This window comes from Pan paniscus, chromosome 7 (genome assembly GCF_029289425.2).
Source record: "Pan paniscus chromosome 7, NHGRI_mPanPan1-v2.0_pri, whole genome shotgun sequence".
Taxonomy (NCBI): Eukaryota; Metazoa; Chordata; class Mammalia; order Primates; family Hominidae; genus Pan; species Pan paniscus.
The window spans coordinates 125,598,363-125,623,514 of NC_073256.2; the positions used below are offsets into that span (position 1 = coordinate 125,598,363).

At 37.4% G+C, this 25,152-nt stretch overlaps 1 protein-coding gene and 1 long non-coding RNA gene across 4 annotated transcripts in view; one reads left to right on the plus strand and one right to left on the minus strand.

Annotated features, from left to right (window-relative positions):
• EIF3E (eukaryotic translation initiation factor 3 subunit E) overlaps window positions 1-20,725 on the minus strand; it is a 47,124-nt gene extending 26,399 nt beyond the window's left edge. Inside the window, exons 1-8 of one of the 3 annotated variants that reach the window (XM_055116853.2) lie at window positions 20,541-20,669; window positions 15,239-15,417; window positions 13,748-13,862; window positions 11,903-12,020; window positions 8,111-8,153; window positions 6,952-7,056; window positions 1,020-1,145; window positions 229-353 (exon numbers count right to left, since the gene is read on the minus strand). In XM_055116853.2, the coding sequence (XP_054972828.1) occupies window positions 229-353; window positions 1,020-1,145; window positions 6,952-7,056; window positions 8,111-8,153; window positions 11,903-12,020; window positions 13,748-13,805 (575 nt within the window). In that variant the 5' untranslated portion in view covers window positions 13,806-13,862; window positions 15,239-15,417; window positions 20,541-20,669. Of the gene's footprint in view, window positions 1-228; window positions 354-1,019; window positions 1,146-6,951; window positions 7,057-8,110; window positions 8,154-11,902; window positions 12,021-13,747; window positions 13,863-15,238; window positions 15,418-20,540 lie in introns of all 3 variants that reach the window. The other 2 variants (XM_008975225.4, XM_063606872.1) reach the window with 2 other exon arrangements.
• Window positions 20,726-20,750: 25 nt separating this feature from the next.
• LOC117981487 (uncharacterized) overlaps window positions 20,751-25,152 on the plus strand; it is a 42,342-nt gene continuing 37,940 nt past the window's right edge. Inside the window, exon 1 of the long non-coding RNA XR_004673034.3 lies at window positions 20,751-20,845. This is a non-coding gene — a long non-coding RNA (uncharacterized LOC117981487). The remainder of the gene's footprint in view (window positions 20,846-25,152) is intronic.

The following is a 25,152-nucleotide window of genomic DNA, read 5'->3' on the forward strand; positions in this document are numbered from 1 at the left end:
CAGGGACCACACTTTAAATAGCACTTTAAAAGGCTTAGGGTACACTCTGTCAAATAATTTACTTAAGAGTCATATGCATACTTTTCAGTAACAAGCAAATCTACTACATGAAGAAAAAAAAACAGGTGACAACAAATTCAAATGATAGAGAAAAGTATATTTCAATTTTAAACAACTCCATGTAATTTTATCTAAACAAAGCCAAAATTACACAGTGAAATAACTTACTGTGGCTGATAAAGGAAGAGGTCAATAATATTATCGCGACCTTTGGGGTGATTGAAGAAAACAAACAGAGACCAGTGAATGAGCCATGTTCTCTGCTGAAGAGACTGAAGTGGAGAACTCACAGACTAAAGGATTTAAAAATATATACATAAAAAATATTAATATATAAGAAAGAGGCAGGAGGACAAACATCACTAACTTCAAAACTGTAATTAAAAATGAGCCCCTTCTAAGGCATGCACGAAGGTCATTATGATCAATGTCCGACCCCCTATGCCTTCTCTCTACATGATCCCTCGACATTCCAAATTATTACCCTGTTCTTAGAGACAGATTCAATAATGTCTACTGAAGATGCTCTAATTTATAAACTCTTACAGAAGTTATAAATTATAATCATTTCAAAAGCAAGAATTAAACTGAACATTTCATAGTAAGTGGTTTAATTAGATAATTGTAGATGAAAACTGTCTTCTGCATAGGACTTTCAATAATAGGTGGCACTAACAGCATAGTGTCATTTTGACTGGCATAGAAAAAAAGGGCACAGTAGCTGTATAACAGAAATGAAGGCTACGTTTTTTCTCTAAGAGCCAAAAGAAGTCTGACAATTTCGTTCAAGGAGATTCAAACTAGTCAAGCCACTAATTCACTATGATTTTTGTAAGGTCAACAAAAGCTAATTTGAATTTTTTTTTTTTATTCCCAAAATGCATAGTGTTTTTCCTCATCAGAAAGTGTGAAGGATACACAGATATTTCAGAGAATAACTGTGAAAAAGTCGAACTCACATTATTATCTATGGTCTCTTTTAACCGTGTAAGGTCTTCCATGGCTGCATCCCAATTCTGCATTAAGATTTCAGAGGCCAGCTTTCCCCAGAGTGAACTTAAAGCATTTCTATCTGTTGCTGGAACCTGTTTAAGAAATCATAATTAATTATATTGTGAATACTCTTGAAAAATGAACATAATGTATGTTTTATACCCATGTATCCCTCTAGCCTACTAAAAGACCTATAGCTTTCTACAAAAAACTGTAGTTATCTAAGTCCTTATTGGATCACACTGGTTTGTTTCAAAAAACCTTTGCTAAAAATACTCAGGTCTTCAATATTCAGTCTAGATAAGAAAATAAAAAATAACTTTTATAACTAGGAAACAGCAGCATCATCTTCCTATAACCCACTTCAGATAATTTATACATAACTAATCAAATTTCAGGCACCTAAAACTTCAGAAACCAAGTTAGATTCACATGTAATTTGTCACTAAAATCACTAGGATGAAGATGTGGAAAATCAAGACACGTGAGTCTCATTTACAATGTAATGAGAAATTATGTACAGAACCAAAAAATATTTCCAAATTATGACACAAATGGAAGTCAGTACGGAGAGAGGGAGACAGGAAAAAAGCAGGCCCACTGATTAACAATTAATAGTTATCAAAGGATTATGTACTGAGCAATACAAGTTAGTGTTCTCCTGTAATCCTAACAAAAACCCTGTATTTTTTTATCCCCATTTCAAAATGGGAACTAATACATATAGAGTGTAACTTGCCCCAAATTACACTTCTAATCATGAAACCTATAAATTTTACACCACAGTCTTAACCTAAAAAAAGAGGGGACTAAGGGCCATCCCTACCTCTTCTATCCACTGGTAAAAGAGTCACAAACTCAAAACATCCATAATGACCAGGCTAGTAACAATGAGCAAAGCTGGACTCCCTCAAAACAAAGCAGCAGCAGTAGGTAAACTGACTCTGAACCAATCAGATGTGCTAAAGCAGTAGAAGCAAGTAAGGGTAGTAGAGGGGGAAGAATACATGTCTACACCTCAAGATGAAATTTCAAATTTAATTTTTTACAGAAGCACTTTTACCTAATAGTATAAATATCAAGAGATATCATAATTACAAGTTAAATTATATGTGCAGGATCAGAAATCCAATCAAGAATTCTGTCTCTACCACTTAACAGCTAGTTTGTACTTTAGCTTCCTCACTGCAACATGGGGATAGAACCCACCTCAGTTGTATAGTTTAAGTGACATAAGACATACAGGGATTACAATTATCACCTGATACAGAATAAGAACTTGGTAAATCTGAGTTACTGAAATGATGATGAAAATCATCGCAGAGATATGTATACAGATTTACATATATTTACATATACATTTACATATGTAAATCTGTATTTATCTATATGTAGATCTGTATACATATTTACAGATATATGATCTAAACATTGGGGACCACAATACAAACTCAGTCTATACTGAGATTCTTCCTTTCAAATGTACTAAATAACATTTGGCACACTAAGAGCAGGCAAATAACACAGGGAGTAGATGTGTAAATTAAATTTTGAACCACTCCTGGTTCTAGTTATTATTACGAAGTATATCCACATTACAACTTGTACATGCATATTCATACTAACTTTATTTTTAATAGGCAAAAACTAAAAGTAATCTAAATGTTCATCATCAATAGATGAATATATTAGACCATGGTAAATTCACAGAATGAAATACTACTGAGCAATAAATAGAAACTAACTTCTGATACACACAATAACATGAACCTCAAAAACTTGCTGGTAAAAATAAGCCAAACACAAACATACATAGTACATCATTCCACTTACATACATAAAATTCTAGAACAGGCAAAACTAATCTACAGGGACAGAAAGCAGGTCAATGGATGCCCAGGACCATGGGTAGAGTATGGCCACAAAAGAACAAAAAGGGTCTTTCTGAGGTGACAGAAATATTCTTTATCTTGACTTAATGTAGCCACACAAGTACACAAATGTTTCAAAATTCACTGAAAATTTAAAAACTGGTTTATCAAAATCCATAAAATAATTGTTCTAATTACAAAGGATAAAATGTTTAATTCTTATAAAGGACATCTGAATACAAAAATATATCATCGAGTCAAAAATGCCATCAATTTTAACATACATTATTATTTTATGTTTCTAAAACCAAAAACCCAGTAAAGACACTTTCGATTTCAGATGTTAAAATATGCAAAACTATGCTTGAAAATCAATATTAAATGTACAATTCTTACAGTGGCATCACAACAGGATACATCAGAGCCAGAATTTCAATCAAGATCCTAATGCCTCTAAAAATTATCATTACTCATACTGTCTTGAGCCTCAAGGAAAAATATTTTTAAATGAAGTGGTATATACAAACAGGAAATACATTTTACATCCTGAGGGAGGGAAAGAGACAGCGCCAAAAGTATAACAAATAGTCCTAGGAACTAAAATCACTTTTATTTCAAAGAGCTGCTGAATAAGGGAATGGGGTATATTATGGAGCCAGATCAAAGGCCACAATGAGGGAAAATTTTAACAAAATAATCAATAGTGCTAATAACTGTTAAAGCAAAAGTGTTCAAAAATTCCCACCAAACCAGCTTCGTCATTTTATTTCAATTAACACATTTCTTGGAGTATAAATCAAAGAAGTTTCACACCAAACAGAGTGTACCTGAACAATCCTCAATGTATTCTAAAATCCACGAGTCTTTTCTTTTTTTTTTTTTTTAAGGGCAGATTCCAGGGTCACACAGCTTTAATTTATACAACACTGACCTACAATAGGTCATTTGGAGAGTCAAATTCTAATCTCAGATCATAGTTACAATAGCTCTTTCATAGCTTATGTTTCCCTAACCACAGATTTAAAAGAATTATCAACCACCAGAAAAGTATTTAGAAATAAAAAAAGGCCACTGCAAAAAATAAAATTAACTAAAAAGTAAAACACTGACATTTCTCATCCCAAATCCAAACAAGATTTTTAGATTTGCTATTAACAAAACTTCAAACAAATACACAGATCTTGTGGTAGTGGCTATCTAAATCAAAAGAAAAAGGTATCTATTCTTTTAAGCTTGGCACTGTTAGCCTGCCAATATGCCAACAGGAAGCAACAAACTCTCACCTAACACAAATGTTTTGTGGCTCAGACAGGACAAAAATTTTAAAACGAATTGAATGTAACTTTTTAGAATTTCCAGTAACTCTATGTTGACTGTTCTTGATGTAAAACATATTAACTTAGTGTTTGTATCACAGTATTCAATCACTTAATCAAAATATCATTTGAGTTCCAGCACAAGATTTGTTAGGGGCAATGCAAAAGTTTAAAACTAACCCTCAAATTTTTTTAAGACAGGGAATTAACTTGTATCTTCATATTTTAAAAAAATAAACATAAAAATTCACCAAACCTACAAGTACAAACCTGTCACTTGTAGAAATTTTCAGACTAATATAAAACCATACTACATAAATATAATACTATTAACACTAGAATGTGTTATATGTGTTAGAATAAAAGCTTTTTGTAGCAGTGTAGCAAGTTTTTTAATCCTCAAAAGGTTCATGTGTACTACTCTGGCTAAACTCCATGTCATTACAGTTGGCTCTTCATACTAACCTGCTTTCAAGGGTGGATATGCTAGAAGAGTTTCAATATCTGGATTTCCAGCAGTTACCTTAAGTTTCCATGTCTTAGCAAAATGGCACATTCACTCACTGACCAGCAACAATAAATTTACTGTGCTGGAACTCTAACATGACACTAAATCTTCATTCTCAAAATTCACTCCCAGCATTAACAAATGATATAAATAACCAACTCTTTTCATGTACCTGTAATCATACCAGGCTTCTGATTTTACAATCGGGTTTAAGCTGTTTACATTTCCAAAGTAATCAACTTTTGCTCTCCTAAATCCCTCGTAATATTCAAAGTAAAACTGATGGAATTTTTTGATAAGTTACTACAAGTTTAGCATCACTGATTACCTTCAATGCACTTGCAAGTGAACCACAGCTAATCTGTAAATTAAGAATTCATCTACAAATGGAAGCAAGAAAGAAAAAAAGTTGTTTTTCTTAAGCAAAGTTGGAAATAAACAGAAAATCTTTTTCTTTAAAGGATGGTGGAGTTTCAAAAAGTGAAGTTGTCTATGCAATTTAAGTGTAGAAATTACCTGAATCAGTAATACTAATCTGTCCCTCCCCCGAAAATGAAAATTTTAATTTCCTAGAAAATAACCACAGACAGCAGCCATGAGACTTTATTTTGCAACATGTGGAGCTACAAGTGAAGAAAAAAGCACCAGAAAGTAAAGGCAAAAAGAAACAAACTCTTCCAAGGTTGGAAGACAAAAAGTCTCTGTTTTAAGGTCTTTTTCCAACTTCTAGGATTAACTAGAGAAATCTTAGACAGGCAGGGTGCAGAGGCTCATGGCTGTAAATCCCAAAGCATTGAAAGGCTGAGGAGGGAGGATTACTTCAGGCCAGGAGTTTGAGATCAGCCTGGGCAACATAGCAAGACTCCATCTTGGAAAAAAAAAATTAAAAATTAGCCATGAGTGGTGATGCACACTTGTAGTCCTAGCTATTCAGGAGGCAAGAGAATCTCTTGAGCACAAGAGTTCAAGGCTGCAGTGAGCTATGATGGCACCACTGCACTCTTCCCTGGGTGAGAGCAAGACCCTGTCTCAAAAAAAAAAAAAAAAAAAAAGAAATCTTAGACTTTAAGTACCTACTTACTAGTCCAAGGTCAGTAACAAATTATAATTTCTCAAATGAGAGGCTAGTTAATACAAGGATGTTTTGATAACTGTAGAAGGCACTTAATACACTTTCCTAAACAGAAGACAGAGTGAGAACGAAGTACATCAATTTGAAGGCCTGATATATATTTATTTATTTATTGATGGAGTCTTGTTCTGTCACCCAGGCTGCAGTGCAGCGGCACCATCTCGGCTCACTGCAACCTCCACCTCCCGGATTCAAGGGATTCTCCTGCCTCAGCCTCCCAAGTAGCTGGGATTACAGGTGCGTGCCACCATGCCCAGTTAATTTTTGTATTTTTAGTAGATACAGGGTTTCAACATGTTGACCAGGCTGATCTCAAACTCCAGACCTCAGGTGATCAGCCCGCCTCAGCCTCCCAAAGTGCTGTGATTACAGGTGTGAGCCACCGCACTTGGCCAAGGCCTGATTTTTAATTTGGCTTCACACAACTCTCCTTCTCTAACAAAAGCACTAAATCTAGAAGCCTGTCAAATATACGGTAATAGGATACTTCATGGTTAATAGTACCATTTAAACTCATCTATACCCCACGTAATGAAGAAACCATTGATATTTATATTCCAATAGCTGAAGGCAGAGGTAACTGGAAAAAAGTTACTACTAAGGTATAAAATATTTCACATACCCTTAGGATTCCACAGTTGTTTAGAGCCAAGTTCAAGGAATATATATATATATATATATACGATAAAGTATTAAATCAGGAATAATGGATTTACTCAACAATATTAAGCACCTACAATGTGCCACTCACTGTGCTGTATAATATAATAATAATAAATCCATTACATGATACAATTCTGTTAATGCTAAAAATCATAAAATTGTTCCTACTTTTGGATTTCAAGGACAAGTTAAATCACCCTCCAAATTTTGAGGCCCTGAAACAAGGTTTCTAGTTTCTGTTTTTGAGTGGGAGGGTTTTCTTTACTTTTTTCTCTTTTGCCAATGACTGTTGAAAACTTAATGAACAGACCCAAATCTATCTATATACATGTTTTGAAGAACCAAGGGAATCCTACAAAAGACAAAAAAAAAAAACAAAAAAACAAAAAAACAAGTACTTATACTTACCAGCACTCTAAAAAAATAAAGATATTCTGCTGCTCCTGAGTAATTCCCACATTCGTACTGGAATTTTGCATATCTGTAGAGTGTATCTAAATATTCCTGCCTAAACTAAAAAGAAAAAAAAGATTAAGTTCTCTTTAATTTAGAGTTTTAAAACCCCATTGTAATTCATAAGTCTTTGAGGTCAAAACTATGAATGTTTAAGTCACCAACTTCTAATGTATATTTTATGAGTCAAATGAATCTCTGATTATGGTATTTATTTTTGGTGGCAGCTTTTGGGAGACTTTTAAAGAACTGACCTCTGGAGTTATTTAAAGAAGTAAACTAATGGGGGTTGGGGTCGGGGAGGTGGTTTCAGGATGAACTGTTCCACCTCAGATCATCAAGGCATTAGCTGGATTCGCATAAGGAGCGTGCAACCTAGATCCCTTGCATGTGCAGTTCACAATAGGGTTCGTGCTCCTATGAAAATCTAATGCCTCCACTGATCTGACAGGAGGCAAAGCTCACATGGTAATGCTTGCTCACCTTCTGATCATCTGCTCTGTGGCCCTCCGGTACTGGTCCATGACCTGGGAGTTGGGGACTCCTTAAATAATTAATTATATGCAAAGCCTCATGCTTTGAGTTAACACAAGGGAAACGAGATTGAGTGATGGTTAGGAAAGCTTATGACGTTTCTTTATTTGTGAATCTGGGGACTTATAAAGACCTTGATAATTTCAAAGGCTATTGTGTTCCACAAGGCGGCCAAAGTACTACCTAATTCTACTGCTCAAAGCATTTCTAATTCAAATTTAATTGTTTGCCTTACTCGTTAATCCATAAGAAAAGGCATCCTATGCCCTATAATATATAATACTTAGCTTGCTATTGGCACTAATATAAAATGCCAACAATTACTGCCAACTATTACAACTCTGGAATAAATACAAGCTTTGAGAATTTCTGTCATCTAAAGGTGAGCTATAAGCACATATTTTCCTGTCAGCAACAATTTATAAACACTGAAGTTTTAAAAATATAACCAGATTTTATAATTAATAAATTAATCTGGAAATTATATTCTTAGGCCAAGCCATAAGCTCATCTGTACAAACCAGTCTTTAGTCAGCATTATTAAAACATGACAACTTTAAAATATTTTTAAAACACTTACACCATGCTTGTCCGCCAGGTAGTCAAAGAGCATCCTACCATCCCTAAATAATAAAAAACAAAAATTACATTATTTTAAAGGCCACAGAAAACAAAATAAGCATATCCAACTTCTAAGTTATTACCTACGCAAAGTCACCTTAAATAAATACTTAAATGTTAAAAGACTTCCAGAATAAAATAAGCAGGACATTACATGTTTTGAATATAAGAAGTATACAAGGAGAGCTACAAACTTTAAAATTGACTTTCAGATTTCTTTAGCCCTAACTGAAAATTAGTGTGTTTCACCACAACTAAGGTAAGGCCTTTAACAGTTTGTCAGATAATAAAACCAGAAGATTCTGACTATTTCTAGTAAGGTCAGTAGTCTACTTAGTGGTAATCTACTGAGAATGGTTTTTGCTCTATGTGGTCAAATTTCTAATAGATATTATAGTCCAATTATAGAGACTGAAATAAATGTACCATGTACAAACTAGAAGAAACTAATCCTATATATAAATTTTGTCCCCTCCTCCAATCTGTTAATATTTTTCAAAAGGACAATTTGACAAATTTACAAGATTAATAAATCATGCCTGGCCGGCCGCAGTGACTGATACCTGTAATCCCAGCACTTTGGGAGGCCGAGGCAGGTGGATCTCCTGAGGTCAGGAGTTCAAGACCAGCCTGGCCAACATGGTGAGACCCAGTCTCTACTAAAAATACAAAAATTAGCCAGGCATGGTGGCGGGTGCCTGTAATCCCAGCTACTTGGGAGGCTGAGGCAGGAGAATTGCTTGAACCTGGGAGGTGGAGGTTGCAGTGAACAGAGATGGCACCACTGCACTCCAGCCTGGGCGACAGAGTGAGACTGTCTCAAAAAAAAATAATAAATAAAAATTTAAAAATCATGTCCGATATACATGACAGCTATGCTACATACCCTACACAATCATTACGTATAACCAAGTGCCATATTTAATTTTTCTTAAATTAGCTTTGCATTATCTTGAGATGTTGACAGACTAGTAAAAGACAAACTAATAATAAAGAAAGACATCAAGGGACAGGGGATATATGTGTATAGTTGCCCACCTTATGAGCATTTTTGTTGTTACTGTTTTTTGAGACGGAGTCTCACTCTGTCACTCCGGATGGAGTTCACTGGTGTAATCTCGGCTCACTGCCACCTCCGCCTCCCGGGTTCATGCAATCCTCCTGCCTCAGCCTCCCAAGTAGCTGGGATCACAAGCGTGCACCACCATGCCCAGCTAATTTTTGTATTTTTAGTAGAGATGAGGTTTCACCACGCTGGCCGGGCTGGTCTCAAACTCCTGACCTCAAGTGATCCACCCACCTTGGCCTCCCAAAGTGCTGGGATTACAGGCATGAGCCACTGCACCTGACTGCATTTTCCAAAACAAAAACATTTTCTTATCCTTCTCATGAGAAGAAATATGCTATAATGTGTCTTTGGGAGCACAATTTTGCTTGAAGATTTAATGGAGCAGAGATATGTCCCCATAAAAATTAATATAGGTGTATTACTATACTGATTATGAAATGTACATGAAATTCCAACATAGAAGAACTTCAACAAAAACTGAACATTTGCAGTGGATCACACTGAATAACTTTGTATTGCACTACTAACACCACTCACGTATATAATCACTGTCCTCTGGCTGATTATTTCCGGGGAAGTGTAAGTACGATACTATATGTTCAATGAAATTTAAAAAGGGTGAATTGTCAGAAAAAGGTTTTTACATTGAAAATAGGTAGTCTGTAAGTATAAGATTACAAGTTTTTAACACATGATCCTTTCATTTATCTCAAACTCAGTACCTATTAAGCTACAAGGATCCTCTTTTTCTAACTGGTGAACACATGTACATTCATCTTATTCATGCTCTGATCCCATTACTTCCCAGTCTTTGAGTGACTAAACTACAGCATCCTAAATTTTCTGTTGTAGTCTAACATCTGGATTATTTCCGCTGTCCCTTTGTAATCACCTACATGTGACCTGAAGATCTAAAATTACTTATTCTAAAAGCATAAAAGTAGTTTAGTATAATATATAGCTCTGTCTATGCACGTAATGTGTGTATATATCTCTGTGTGTTTTCCCGCATATAGTCATCCCTTGGTATCCCCAGAGCATTAGTTCCAAGACCTTGCCTACCCCCTACTCACGAGCCCCCTCAAATACCAAAATCTGCAGGTGCTAAAGTCCCTTATGTAAAATAGCACAGTATTTGCATGTAAATTATACACATCCTCCCATCTACTTTAAATCATCTCTAGATTACTTACACCTAATGCAATGTAAATATCATATAGTTGTTAGTTGTTACACTGTAGTTTTATTTGTATTTTTTATTGTAGTATTGTTATTTTTTAGTTTCTTTCCCTGAATATTTTCAATCTGCAGTTGGCTGAATCCACAAATGCAGAACAGAGAGCTAACTGCATTTGTATGTAGTATATGTCACAGTATGGTATGGTATAGTATAGTATAGTATGCTATAGTATGGCACAGTAATTGTATATTTGTTGCTTTTCTAAAAATATCTGGTAACACCTTCACAAATCACAAAGGAAAACTTAAGAGCCAATCTCTAAAAATTTGGTTTAAATACATAGAAATCAAAGGTATAGCACGGCAAAATATCCACCAATTCCTCAAGTGAATTTACTGGTAGCTAGGATTTATCTCAAATGACAATATTCAATTTTAGTAAGAGATTTTATTTTTAAATGTTTCTAGTAACCCAAAAGACTTCCACCCGTGACATGTACTATGTCAGACTAAGGCAATATGTTTTCTTTGGAAACGTAACAGTAAGTCTATTTGTAGGTAAAGGGAAGTTAGGAATAAAATAATCTTATCAGCTCAAAACTACCCTCCTTGGGCATGGAGCTTGGAAGGGTATGAAAGAATGTAGGCAGGGATAAAGTGAGCTCAGGTTTCTCTTATAACGAGATACCCATGTGCTCTAAGGTTCTAGGTATTGCTCAAGCACAGGGTTTCTTTTTTATTTTTTCCTGAGATGGTGTCTCATTATGTCACCTACTTTGGAATGCAGTGGTATGACACTGACTCATTGCAACCTCTGCCTCCCGGGCTCAAGCCATCCTCTGACCTCAGCCTCCCAAGTAGCAAGTAGCTGAGACTACAAGCGCACACCACCACACCTGGCTAACTTTTTGTTGGTTTTAATTTTTTGGTAAGATACAGGGTTTCGCCATGTTGCCCAGGCTGGTCTCAAACTCCTAGGCTCAACAGATTCGCTTGCCTCCACCTCCCCAAGTGCTGAGATTACAGGTGTGAGCCACCACACAGTGGAACAGGGTTTCTTAATGGACATTTTGAGTTGGATAATTCTTTGTTGGGGAGTAGCGGCAGCAGTGCTGTCCTATGCACTGTAGGATGTTTAACAGCATAACTGGCCTCTACTCACTAGGTCGCTATAGCACCCCTCCAGTTATGACAACCAAAAAGTATTTCCAGACATTGCCAGATGTCCCCAGGAAGGGGGAAACAGGAGATGGAATTTCTGTAGTATAATCAGTATAGATAAGTACTAAAGAAGTTTTTTTTAGAAAAAAAACTTAGTATTAATATTAACATTTATTAATTATACTGGCCCCTACAAAATAAGGATAAACAAAAATTAAAAATGAATAAAGCACTCATTTAAACCATGAACTTTTACTATGGGATACTGGATAAAGTTTGAATTAACATTTGTATTAATCCAGAAAGGAGAATTTTTAGAATTCAAAATTAAGACGAGTTTACCTGGTTGACTGCATTTGCCTTGTAGTTTCTGGATCTTCAAACATCTTCACAATTGGTTCTGTTTCTGCCTGAAGCTGTTTCAGTTGTGCAACCACTGTGGTTCTTTTCTCTCTCAAAGCTAATTAAAAATGCAGAAGAGCACTACAATGTTAAGGAATGTTAAATTGTGCTACTCATCATGAGAATGTCTGGAAATTTTTCAGTGTATTTAAACTATACATATATTTATTTACCCCCAATATATTCATATGCCATGGGCTACTCAGTCAGAAATGTCCCCGATCCCTAATTTCTTTTTTCTACTAATACAAAGGCACAAAAAGGAAAAGGGAATCCTCTTCCTACTCTTGAGGGAAACTAGAGAATATACAGCCTTGGGGTGACAGAGGGATGTGAAAGAAAAAAAGGGTAGGACCCAATTATCTATCATTTCATTCTCCATTGCAGAAACTTCTTTCCAAGTGTTTTTATATTTGTTCTCATTTAATTTTCTTAGGTGAATATTATCCCAGAGTTTTTGAAGAAAAACTCAGAGGGGTTTACATATTACTATTACAGGCTATCAACTAGGTTGAATGGAATTTAAATCCATTAAATAATCTCTTTTAACCACAAATCCAGCTCTATAATCTCTCAAACCAAATTCTATCGTTCCTTTTACTATACTATGAAAAGGTGGAGAAAACTTGCACATAACCAACTCTGGTAACACCTTAATGTTTCATTAAGAAACTAAGAAATAGGCCAGGGGCAAGGGCGCACGCCTGTAACCCCAGCAACTTGGGAGGCTAAGGCGGGCTGATCACGAGGTCAGGAGTTCAAGACCAGCCTGGCCAATATGGTGAAACCCCGTCTCTACTAAAAATACAAAAATTAGCTGGGCATGGTGGTGGGCACCTGTAGTCCCAGCTACTCGGGAGGCTGAGGCAGGAGAATGGCATGAACCCGGGAGGCGGAGCTTACAGTGAGCCGAGATCGCACCACTGCACTCCAGCCCGGGCAACACAGCGAGACTCCATCTCAAAAAAAAAAAGAAAGAAACTAAGAAATAGTTTCCTTTTTGTTTATTCATGACAAACTAAAAAAGAGCTACTGTTATTGCAGGGAACTACAAGTCAAACGTGGATTATGTTTAATGTAATAATTTCTGTATTATATATTAGAAAGTATATTCTAGAGCAGTGTTTCTGAAACACAGAAGATCTATGATCAAATTTTGAGAAATGCCAATTTAATCACAGTATACTGTATTTCTCTACTGCCAAAATTCTTGGAACCTTTAAAAATGTAATGTGCATTGAAGAAATGACACAGAATTATTTCCCAAACTTAAGAGGACCACTTAACAGTTTTGATTAAGTAGGTCTGGTGTGTGGCCAAAAACCTGCATTTCTAACAAGCTCTCCCAGGTGAACTGATGATGCTGGTCCTGGGGACCATATTTGGAGAACAATGTCTACACTAGATGCCTCAAAATTAAAAAAAAAAAAAAAAAAAAAAAACTCTAAGGCACACAATGCACTAACTGAAAAAGTTAGCAACCCAAGAACTGCAACATTCTCAGATAATTCTAAGGAATGTGAATCATAAGCACAACTTTGATGATACATACTATGAAATGAAGGCATCTGATGACCATATTTTAAAGTAGTTCCACATCTTTCACAAGGAGAAAACAATATATTTCGGAAGATATGAAACCTTTATATAACCTCTCACCCAAAGAACATTAACATTCAAATCATAATTAAGCCCTTTGGCTAAAGCTCTCTTATAAATCATAAAACTTTAATACACACATCCTCAAGTCACAAGACAAGCTTCAGTTCTAATGACAAAACTTACCATGAGGAATATCATCAGAATAAAGGTTTTTGTATACATCCATAGCAAAGTCTACCATGTTGGTATCACTAAGAAGGTCCAATTTACCTTGTAATAATTCCTTTTCATTATATATCTGCAAAAGAAGATAACTTTCTAATGAATATATTTAAGTTCCCCAAATAAACTGATTAATACTAAAACTAATTTACCTGGAAATATATTTCAAGAAATACTTTATAAAATACGATAAACTATTAACATTCCCCTCTTGTAATAATGGCAAGCAATATGGCAAGCAACCAACCTATAGACGTAAAAGTATTTTACTTACCTAAAAATTTTAAAATGAAGAGAATTACTATAGACATTCCCACCTACTTCTGATTTATATGACCTTATTTTTTATGTGTCCCTACAAACCATCTCTTACCCTTTCTAGGCAAGGCTGTGTATAAATAAAACCCACGCCATCTTTTCTGTAAAGCACATATAGCTGTCACTTCTCCACATCCAGGTAATCAGTAATAAACTCCTATATGCTTCTCCATCCACATTGCTGAAACAATCTGCACCAAGTTTTTAAGTCAACCATGTCAGATCAGGCTTTTGCTTTGCAAAGGATCCAAAAAAACATAATTTAACCTATAGTACAGGGAGCAAATAGATATATATACACAAACTCACAACAACATGAAGTGTACTGAGTAATATGTAAAGACTCTACAAAATATTCACGGACAGAAATGCTTCAGCAAAAGAAAAGATTTCTGTACTGAACTTAATTTTGCAAGGAAAGAAAAATCCAAGAAAATGCCACAATATTTCACTGCCCGCAAAAAATAATGAAGGTGGTCAAAGGGTATTTAGCCATGAGAGCAAAATCGAACCTTCCAAATTACATGCAGAACTCCTATAAATGAGTAAGACAAGACAGATCTTGCAATTGAAATGGCTAAAAGATAGGCACTTCGCAAAAGAAGACAACCAAATGGCCAACAGACACATGAAAAGGTTCTCAACGTCATTAATCATAAGGAAATGCATACTAAAAATTACAATAAAAACCTAAAAAATCCTGACAATACCAGTGTTGGTGTGGATGTAGACTAACTGGAACCTATTCTCTTCTGGCAGGAATACAACTACTTTGTAAGATTTTTATCTCCCAAAGCCAAACATACTTTTTGATCCAGCAATTGTTTCGAGGCATCCAAAACAAATGGGTGCATATAGTCAAAGTGCACTTCCAAAAATGTACACAGGAGCACTATTTGTAATAGCCAAGTCTATCAATGTTAAAATGAGAAAACAAACTACAGCATACTCATAATAGATTAACATTCGGCACTGAAAAATCAATGAACTACTACTGCTATCCTAAAAACATGATGACTCACAAACAATGCTGAGTGAAAGAAGTCATACAAAGCAGTACATGGTGGTAAATGCTTAACTCCACCTACATAAAAATCAAAAACAGGCAAAATGAATCATCAGACTACAGCTTACCTTTAGGGGGTGTGAGTAGTGACTAACAGGGGTCAAGATGAAGGTTTAAGGATGTCACCAGGCGCGGTGGCTCACGCCTGTAATCCCAGCACTTCAGCACTTTGGGAGGCCGAGGCAGGCGGATCACGAGGTCAGGAGATCGAGACCATCCTGGCTGACACGGTGAAACCCTGTCTCTACTAAAAATACAAAAAATTAGCCGGGTGTGGTGGTAGGCGCCTGTAGTCCCAGCTACTCGGGAGGCTGAGGCAGGAGAATGACGTGAACCCGGGAGGTGGAACTTGCAGTGAGCCGAGATTGCGCCACTGCACTCCAGCCTGGGCCACAGAGCAAGACTCTGTCTCAAAAAAAAAAAAAAAAAAAAAGGATGTCTGTAATGTTTTATTTATTAATCTGAGTGGTGGTCACATAAATGTATTCACTATACATTTTGAAAAAAATATGTATCATTGACCAGTACATTTATATTTGTGTACCTGTATGAATGAATGTCGTATCTGATAAAAAATTTACCTGAAAAATCTTAACTTCTCATCACTTTGCCCTATAGAAACGCTAATCTTAAATAAAAACATTCTTTTCCAAGCACGCTACCTCTCCCCACTCCACTAGTAACTTTTAATTTGCCACGTCTCTCTCCACAATAGATTCAATAGCCTTGCTCCTCTACCATCAGGTGTTACTGTCCTGTTCTCAAATCTACATATGCCTCTCAATTCTGCCTCATAAGCAGAAAGCAAATACTTCAGACTTTGTATCAAGAAGCAACAATTGAAAATACTATATAAGTACTCACATGAAAAACGAGAATCAAATTTCCACAATTTTTTAAAAATTTTGAAACAGAAATAATAACAGTAAAAGTTTTTGTAATACAGGTCTATTAATAAGAATAGAATGCTTTTTCAAGAGAAATTATTTCACTTAATTGGGGTATAAAGTTAATATTCTATAATTGCTAATGTTTGCAAATGTTCCTCTGTTAGAAACTATTCTTAGCCCCAAAACCACACAAAAACAGGCTGCTATCTGATTGCCAGGCTATAGTCTGCTGATCCGTCGTCTATCAACCTCTTGAAAACATATTACTTTTTAACAGATTAAGAATCTTTTTTTGCTGTCTCTTCCTCTGCTGTCATTCAACACAAATATAATGCCATACTGATGACTCTTTAAAAGCTTGAGCCCTAAAATTCCTTTATTCCACAAATTATGACAATTTTCATCAGGTATCTCATCTCCAAGAATTCCAACTTAAAACTGATAACCCCTCATCTCCAAGAATTCCAACTTAAAACTGATAACCCCTTCCACCATTACCATTAAAATCTTCATCATCTCAGACTTTCTGCCCTTTCTAATTTTTGTAACACCCTTTTTGATGTCACTTTCTGCCTTAGTTTGGATATCATTTTTAGCTATATCAAAGATTTTCTCTTTAGTTCTATCATTGATTCTTTCAAACTAATTTCTCCAACTATATACAATTCAGTGTCAATCACTAACTCTGGAAAAAAAAGTCACCTATTCTCTAGGTTCTGGCTAAGGATGACTACAAAATGTTTCAAAATTAGGGAATAATGTTATTCGATCACATCTGTGCTTCTCTAAATGGCATTTACATACTAGCCTACCCCTAAATATGTCTATACTACTCCCATAGCCTTCTACCGCTCCTCGCCCTGAGAATGACCGCCATTATTAGCTCTAAGGTATGATTTCCAATCTCAGTTGGGCCCTCCACACTTAACCAATCCTTGTACTTTCCTTTGATCAGTTTCTTAGTAACCATTTCCAGTCCTTACCTTACTCCTCGAAACCCTCACTGCCTCCCCCTCCCATCCCATACCAATACAGAATGGGCTAGTCTTCCAAAATAAAAAACATTTAGAGCCAAGGGTGGTGGCTCATGCCTGTAATCCCAGCACTTTGCGAGGCCAAGGTGGCAGATCACTTGAGTTCAGGAGTTTGAGACCAGCCTGGGTAACATGGTGAAACCCCATCTCTACAAAAAATACAAAAAAAATCAGCCGGACATGGTGGCGCACACCTGTAGTCCCAGCTACTTCTGGGGCTGAGGTGGGAGAACTGCTTGAGCCCAGGAAGTCAGGGCTGTAATGAGCTAAGATTGTGCCACTGCACTCCAGCTTAGGTGACAAAGCGAGACCCTGTCTCAAAACACAAAACATTAAGGAGTACTCACTCTGTCCCAGAAGAGCGTAGTGTTTTATATGCATTATCTCATGTAATTTTTCTAACCAGATGAGATTGGTGGTAGTATTAACACTTTATTCATGAGAAAAGGTTAAGAGGGTAAAAGAATCTGCTCTGACTGCACAGAGGTATTAAATGACCGAGTCATGAAAGGTCCAATTCAGAGCCCAGGGTCCTAAATATTTCACTATCTGGCCTTCTGCTTCACATGAAAATAAAGAAGAGTGAGAAACAAGTATGTATTCATTCAATCATTTATTAAACAATCATAAAAAGCCTTTATGCCAGACTCATATTATGTGCTGAGAGCACAAGGAAGCTTCTGCTCTCATGAATCTTATATTCTCCAATGTACAACAAATATATGAAACTGTTTTTCTCTTGGTGCAATGTAATAGTCTCCCCTTATCCATGAGCTAAATGTTCCAAGACCCCCCAGCGGCTGCCTGAAACTGCAGATAGCCCCAATCCTATATTTACTGTTTTTTTCCTATACATGCATACCTATGATAAAGTTTAATTTATAAACTGGGAACAAGAGATGAACAATAACAAAATAGAACAATTAAGTTAGCATATATAGTGTGGATACATTGGACAAATGGATGATTCATGTCCCAGTTTTAAGCAAGAGAGCGAGACAGATTTCATCCTACTACCCAGAAGGGCGAACAATTTAAAACTTACGAATTGCTAATTTCTGGAATTTTCCATTTAATATTTTTGGACCATGAGTAACTGGAACTGCAGAAATTGAAACTGCTAAGGGGGTGTGGGGGGGCTGCTGTATCCTCACATAGCAGGATCACTGACTCTATTCTAACCATTTTGCCTTCAAGACTCAAAGCCTCACCTCCTCAAAGTCCTCTTTGCTCACTGAAGATAACAAAATCTCAATTTTGATAGCACTCTACCAGTACCTACCTCTTCGACATTTATTTTTACCTTATATCAAAAACATTCAACTCTAAAGGATAGGTAAGTTGTTTAGTGGTGAGATGTCTGGGTTTTATCTTGGATTTCTCAGTTATATGGCCCTATATAGACGACAAGGGTTTGAACCACACAGGTCCACGTATACACAACTTTTTTTTCAATAAAAGTTACACCAAGTGTGCCTGCCTTTCCTGACTTCCCATCCACTTCCTCTACTTCTTCCACCTCTGCTACCCCTGAAACAGCAAGACCAACCCCTCCTTTTCCTCCTCCTCCTCAGCCTACTCAATATGAAGACAATGAAGACCTTTATGATGATGTACTTCCACTTATTAAAAGGAAATGTATTTTCTCTTCCTTATAATTTAAGACCATTTTATTTTCTCTAGCTTACTTTATTGTAATAATACAGTATAGAACACATACAACACAGGACTGTCCATGTTCTCAGTAAGCCTTCCTGTCAGCATTAGGATATTATTAAGTTTTGGGGGAGTCAAAACTTATAACGGATTTTTGACTGCAAGAGCTCAGCGTTCCTAACCCCTGTACTGTCCAAGAGTCAAATGTACTTAGCAATTGCTAATTAAATACTCCAGCATCTGTCTTCCTCTTGGTGTATTACAGCTATCTTACCAACATTTTCTCCAAAGAGGTGGGTATTGGGCAGTTTTTCCCACTGATTCTCAACTGCCTGCAGTTCATAGTTTTCGTCTAGCCCTATGAAAATCTAATTCACATTTACATATTCCTCCTTTCCTTCTGTGTGCCATAAAAAAAATGAAATTATAAACAACACAAAAATATATAAAGTTCAGCTAGTTCAGAAGTACTTCTACAAGCAGCTGGTAAAGGCTTTCAAAATATAGCATTTTTACTAGATCTTTTGTCCTCACTTTTCCAGAAAAGAAAACAATGCAGATGCGAATGTTTTACTCAAGGTCTAAAATACAGGTGTAAAAAGAAGAATCAAAGCAAAAATATATCAAGAGAAAGTTTTACATGACAAGACATTCTTGGACATTTACTGAAAATGATCTTAGCCGTTACCTAACGTCAACAACTTTAGAGTTGTCTATGTTTAGAAAAGGTGCATATGAATATGAGGATTATACCTGTCTAACGAGCCACAACACCTGGACGCTGGTTTTTGGGACGTTTTTGTTTTATTGCTTTTTGTCTTTTGCTACACAAAATCCACTCCCCAAATCTAGAGTTCCCTAAGTAGACTTATATTGTAGTCTGCTTCCAGAAACAGAACTCACTTATTTTTCTGGCCAAAATTCGAATTCCTTCATCACTGCAAATTACTTTGCATTATTAAAATGCATCAATTTCCCAATAAACTCACGGTATAACTAATGTCAATTTTCTTTTAGCCAAAACTTTCAAGTCCAATAAAACTTTTAGGACTGACATATGCTTTAAAATGAAGTTCCAGAATTACACATTTATTCATGATATCTTGAGTAGATAATTGAATATTAACGACCAATTCAAACCACATGAAGTCAGTACAATATATCCACTGGAAAACACATTTAAAGATTGGAGGGATTTTTTCTGGGGGCGGGGGCGGGGGAGCGCCGTCCCCATCTGACGAAATATGCTGTTCTAGAAAGTCCTACTTAACCAAGACAAGAAAACGCAAAGAACTCACAACTTCATGGAAATTAAAGCGCTAGATACTTATTTTAAGTGTAAGAGAATCACTCCAAACGACTCGACATGCAAAAACCCACAGCCAAGCCCAGGCTTCCCACAGTTCCCAAAAGAAAAATCAAAAGCTCTAACAGCACTCCAGGTTGCTTTTACAAGCCAGCCTGTGAAGCTCTAACGTTCTCTAGCGAAACCAGCGAATCGCCAACTTCCCAGAAGAAATGATGCGAAAGTCCCTCCCGCACTGACACCTCAGTAAGTGAAAGAGACGTCTTTTCTCTCTCCGTAACCTCCCTCCTCCTCACTGCCGAATACTGCGGTGCTTCTTAACTGAGACGACGCTAAACTACCAGAAGATCCTTAGTGTCCGTCCAGGAACCAAACTCGCGACCGCCTCGCACGTGTCAGGCCTAGGACTACAGACACCGCCTTTCGGCCTTGCTCAGCACCTCATCCGCCCCCACGCCTTCCTTGCGCCCAAAGACCCCCTCACCTCCTTTACAGAGAGAAACTCAAGAAGCGGAAAGACTAGATGCCGATCCAAAAAGTGCGCGATGCGAGTAGTCAAGTCGTACTCCGCCATCTTGCCAAAGAAAAGGGAGTCTGTGCTCACTAAAACTTTATTGGTAGCGCCGACAAACGAACAGACAGATCCTGTACTGCGCATGTGCTGTGGTAAAACTGGCCTAAAGAAAGGGGCGGGGTTTACCCTGGAGAGCAGAGGACAACGACGCATGCGCGCGGGTTGTCCCACCCTTTGCGTTAGGGCGCGAGTGACGGAAACAGATCCCTCTATTTGTAAGTTTGTCGGTATCCTCTTTCTAATGCTGGCCTTCGATTACCAGTCAGTGGCTTGCAATCTATTCCGTTAATAACTATTGAAAGCTCAGAATTGATTGCTGAGGCAATGTGACTGCATTGGGATGCGGCAAAGGACAACATGAGGAGGCCCCTGCTCTCCAGGAAGTTGCATACAGGGAAGAATATCTAGGCTTTTTCATTTGGCATACGCTAATCATTTTGTAAGCGATTGTTAAAGTGAGGGTGGGTTTTTAGACAGAAAATAAGTGAAACAAATTTCAGATATAGTAAGAGCCATAATTTGGTGGAGATGGTTGGGTTGGACCTATTTAATTAGGATGGTTAGAGAAAACTCAGATAGGAATTAAGGAAATTAGAGAAAAGTCTGATAGAGTAACAAGTTAGCTGAGAGTTGTGGTAAGAGAAGGAGGTGATTAAAACTAGAGCCAGGGTAAAAACATGATTGTTGGAACGTACAGCAAAAACAATGACCATGAGACAGGAAGGGACTTAGTGTGTGCGTTTCAAAAATTGAATGGCCTGTGTTTACTGGGGAGTAAGGTTAAAGAGTTTGACAAGGGTCAGGTCATGATTATGGTAAGGAATATGGGGTTTTTTTCTAAGTACTCTGCAGTGTCCTTTGCTAGTTACTTCTCATCTTTTAGGCCTTTTCATTTTGAAGAGCCCCAGGGATCTTGGACCTCTTCTCCATCTAGACCAATGCCCTAAATGGTAACGTCCTTTGCATGCAGTCTGCACATTGACAACTCCCAAATTATAGCCGCAACACTGACTATTAGTCCCAGACTCAAATGTACCCAGCATTTCAACATGAGCTTGTCCCAAACCAAGTTTCCCCATGTAGCTTACCAAACCTGCTCCAGCTGCACTCTTCACCTCAGTGAATGGCCACTCCATCTGTACAGTTCCCCAGACTCAAAACCTTAGAGTCATCGTTGACTTTTTCTCTTACACTGTGCATGAAATCTACCAAAAAACCTTTTAACTCTAATCTTTACGGCATATTCAGACCCAATCAGTTCACACCACCTCCAAAGTTTCAACTCTAGTGCACACCACCACTATCTCCTGCTTTGATTTTGGGAATCACCTCTTCACTAATCACCTTGCTTCCCCTCTTCCTCCTGTGCTTTATTCTTCATAAAGCAGCCAGAGTGAAGTTTTAAAAGTCAAATTATGCTTAAAGGTCTCCAAGGCTTGCTATCTCATTTAGAGTAAAAGATGTAGTAGGTATTATAAGTGACCTAACAAGCCAGTAGATCATCTGGACCCATTACCTCTCTGACTTCATCTCCTAAATGTTCCCCTCTTGCTCACTTGACTCCAACCACACAGATTTCCCTTCAGTTCCTCAGCTACTCCCATCCTGCTTTCGTCTTGTCCTGTTATATTTGCTATTCCCTCTACCCGGAATGTTCTTCTCCCAGTTATCTGCATAGCTCTTTCCCTGTCTCCTTCATATTTTGCTCAAATGTCATCTGCTCAATGAGACCTTCCCTGACCAGTCTATTTAAAAATGTAACTAACCTGCCTACAAGAACTTCTCATCTTGCTTTCCTGCTTTATTTTTTTTGTTTTACAATATTTTACTTATTTTATTTACTTTTGGTCTTCCCTGACTATTGTATTAATTCCACAAGATCAGGGATTTTGTCATTATTTTAAATATAATAACTGCTTCTCGAAAGTCTAAACAATGCCCAGTATATAGTTGGCACTCAATAAATATTTTTGAATGTGTATATGAGTAAAAGAAGGAGGTAGGCCTTTGGAGAGTGATGTAAAGTTTATTTATTTATTTATTTTGAGACGGAATCTCTCTCCGTTGCCAGGCTGGAGTGCAGTGGTGCGATCTCGGGTCACTGCAACCTCCGCCTGCCGGGTTCACGCGATTCTTCTGCCTTAGACTCCTGAGTAGCTGGGACTACAGGCACGTGCCCAGCTAATTTTTGTATTTTTAGTACAGACGGGGTTTCACCATGTTGGCCAGGATAGTCTTGATCTCCTGACCTCATGATCCGCTCGCTTCAACCTCCCAAAGTGCTAGGATTACAGGTGTGAGCCACCGCGCCTGGCCTGATGTAAAGATTTTTAGTTGAAATGTATTCTAACTATTGTGTGGTAAATGAATTGTGAAGGGGCAGGAATGAAGGCAGCCGGATCAGTTTGATGTTCTCAGACTGGGCGAGGGCTAATGGTGGTATAGACAAGCATATTCATACAAGTAGAGAGAAGAGATAAGATCTAAGATGGACTTTGGTGGTAGAACCAACAAGACTTGCTCCTGGATTGGATATGATGGATAAGGAAGAGTAAAAATCAAAATAATTTCTAGAAATACTACTCAGCTAAAAAGGAGGGGACTAGCTATACACACAACAACCTTAATGAATTTCCAGGGAATTACGCTGAGTGAATAAAAGTTACTTCCCAGCCGGGCGCGGTGGCTCATGCCTGTAATCCCAGCACTTTGGGAGGCTAAGGCAGGTGGATTGCCTGAGGTCAGGAGATCGAGACCAGTCTGGCCAACATGGTGAAACCCCGTCTCTACTAAAAATACAAAAAAATTAACAGGGCATGCTGGCGTGCACCTGTAATCCCAGGTACTCAGGAGGCTGAGGCAGGGGAATTGCTTGAGCCAGGGAGGTGGAGGTTGCAGTGAGCTGAGATCTCACCACTGTACTCCAGCCTGGGCAACAGAGTAAGACTCCATTTCAAAAAAAAAAAAGTTAGTTCCCAAATGTTACATATTAAATTATTTTATTTACATAATATTTTTACATGACAAAATTATGGAAATGGAAACTAGATTAGTAACTGCCAAGGGTTAAGGAGGATGTGGGGGTGGGAGGGAAGTAAGGGTGGCTATAAAAGGCAATAGCAGGGATTTTTGTGGTAATGGAATGCTCAGGATCTTAACTATGTCATTATCCTAGTTGTGCTATTGTACTGTAATTTATGTTTTGTTTTCAACAGCTTTATTGAGATAAAATTTATATACCAAACAGTCCACCCATTTAAAGTATACAGTTCCACAGACATACACAGATAAGTGCAGTCATCACCACAGTCAATTGTAGAACATTTTCATCACTTCAAAAAGAAGCCTTGTACCCTTTACTTAAGGGTAACTCCCCTATCCTTCCATTCCCCTCACTCCAGCCCTAAACAACCACTTCCTATCGGTACAGGTTTCCCTATTCAAGATGCTTATATGAATGGAATCGTATAATATGTGGCCTTTGGTGTCCCACTTTTTTCACTTTACATGCTTATTTCAAGATTCATCCAAGTTGTAGCAGGTATTAGTACTTCATTCCTTTTTATGGCCATTGTATTTATATAATACTCCATTGTAGTTATAGACCACTTATTGTTTACGCATTCATCTGTAAATGGAAATTTATATAGTTTCCATCTTTTGGCTATTAAGGATAATGTTACTATAGTAATCCCAGCACTTTGGGAGGCTGAGGTGGGGGTATCACTTGAATTCAGGAGTTCAAGACCAGCCTGGCCAACATGGCAAAACCCCATCTCTACTAAAAATACAAAAATTAGCCAGGCGTAGTGGCATGCGCCTATAATCCCAGCTACTTGGGAGGCTGAGGCAGGAGAATCACTTGAACCCGGGAGGTGGAGGTTGCAGTGAGCTGAGATCGCACCACTGCACTCCAGCCTGGGTGACAGAGCGAGACTCTGTCTCAAAATAATAGTAATAATAATAATGCTACTATAAACATTTGTGTACAAGTATTTTTGTGGACATGTGTTTTCAATTTGCTCAGGTATATGTATAGGAGTGGAATTGCTGGGTTACATCTCTGTTTAATAGTTTGAGGATGTGCTAGACTGTATTGTAGTTTTGCAAGATGTTACCATTAGGGTGAATTGGGTAGAGAGCAAATAGGATCTCCCCTGTGCTTACAAGTTGATCTTACAACTGCATGTGAATCTTCTGTCTCAAAATTAAGACGTTTATTCCTGCACTTTGGGCTTAAGAAACTGAGTCCCTTCTGGTGACCAGTATATGGGGTAGAATGGCAAAGGAATATATATGCATGGGTACTTAAACAAGGAGTTCTGTTTCAGGCAAAATGAGATCTCTATTAAATATCTGAGTGGTCATGTCTAGTAAGCAAATGGAGATACTATTCTGGATGAGTTGATATAGTTATCGATTGCTTACAATGCATGTCACCTTGTATGTTTTCAATGATGTGGAAGTATTATATGATCTCTACCATTATGCCATTTACAGTATTGTTGGGAAAGCAAGGATG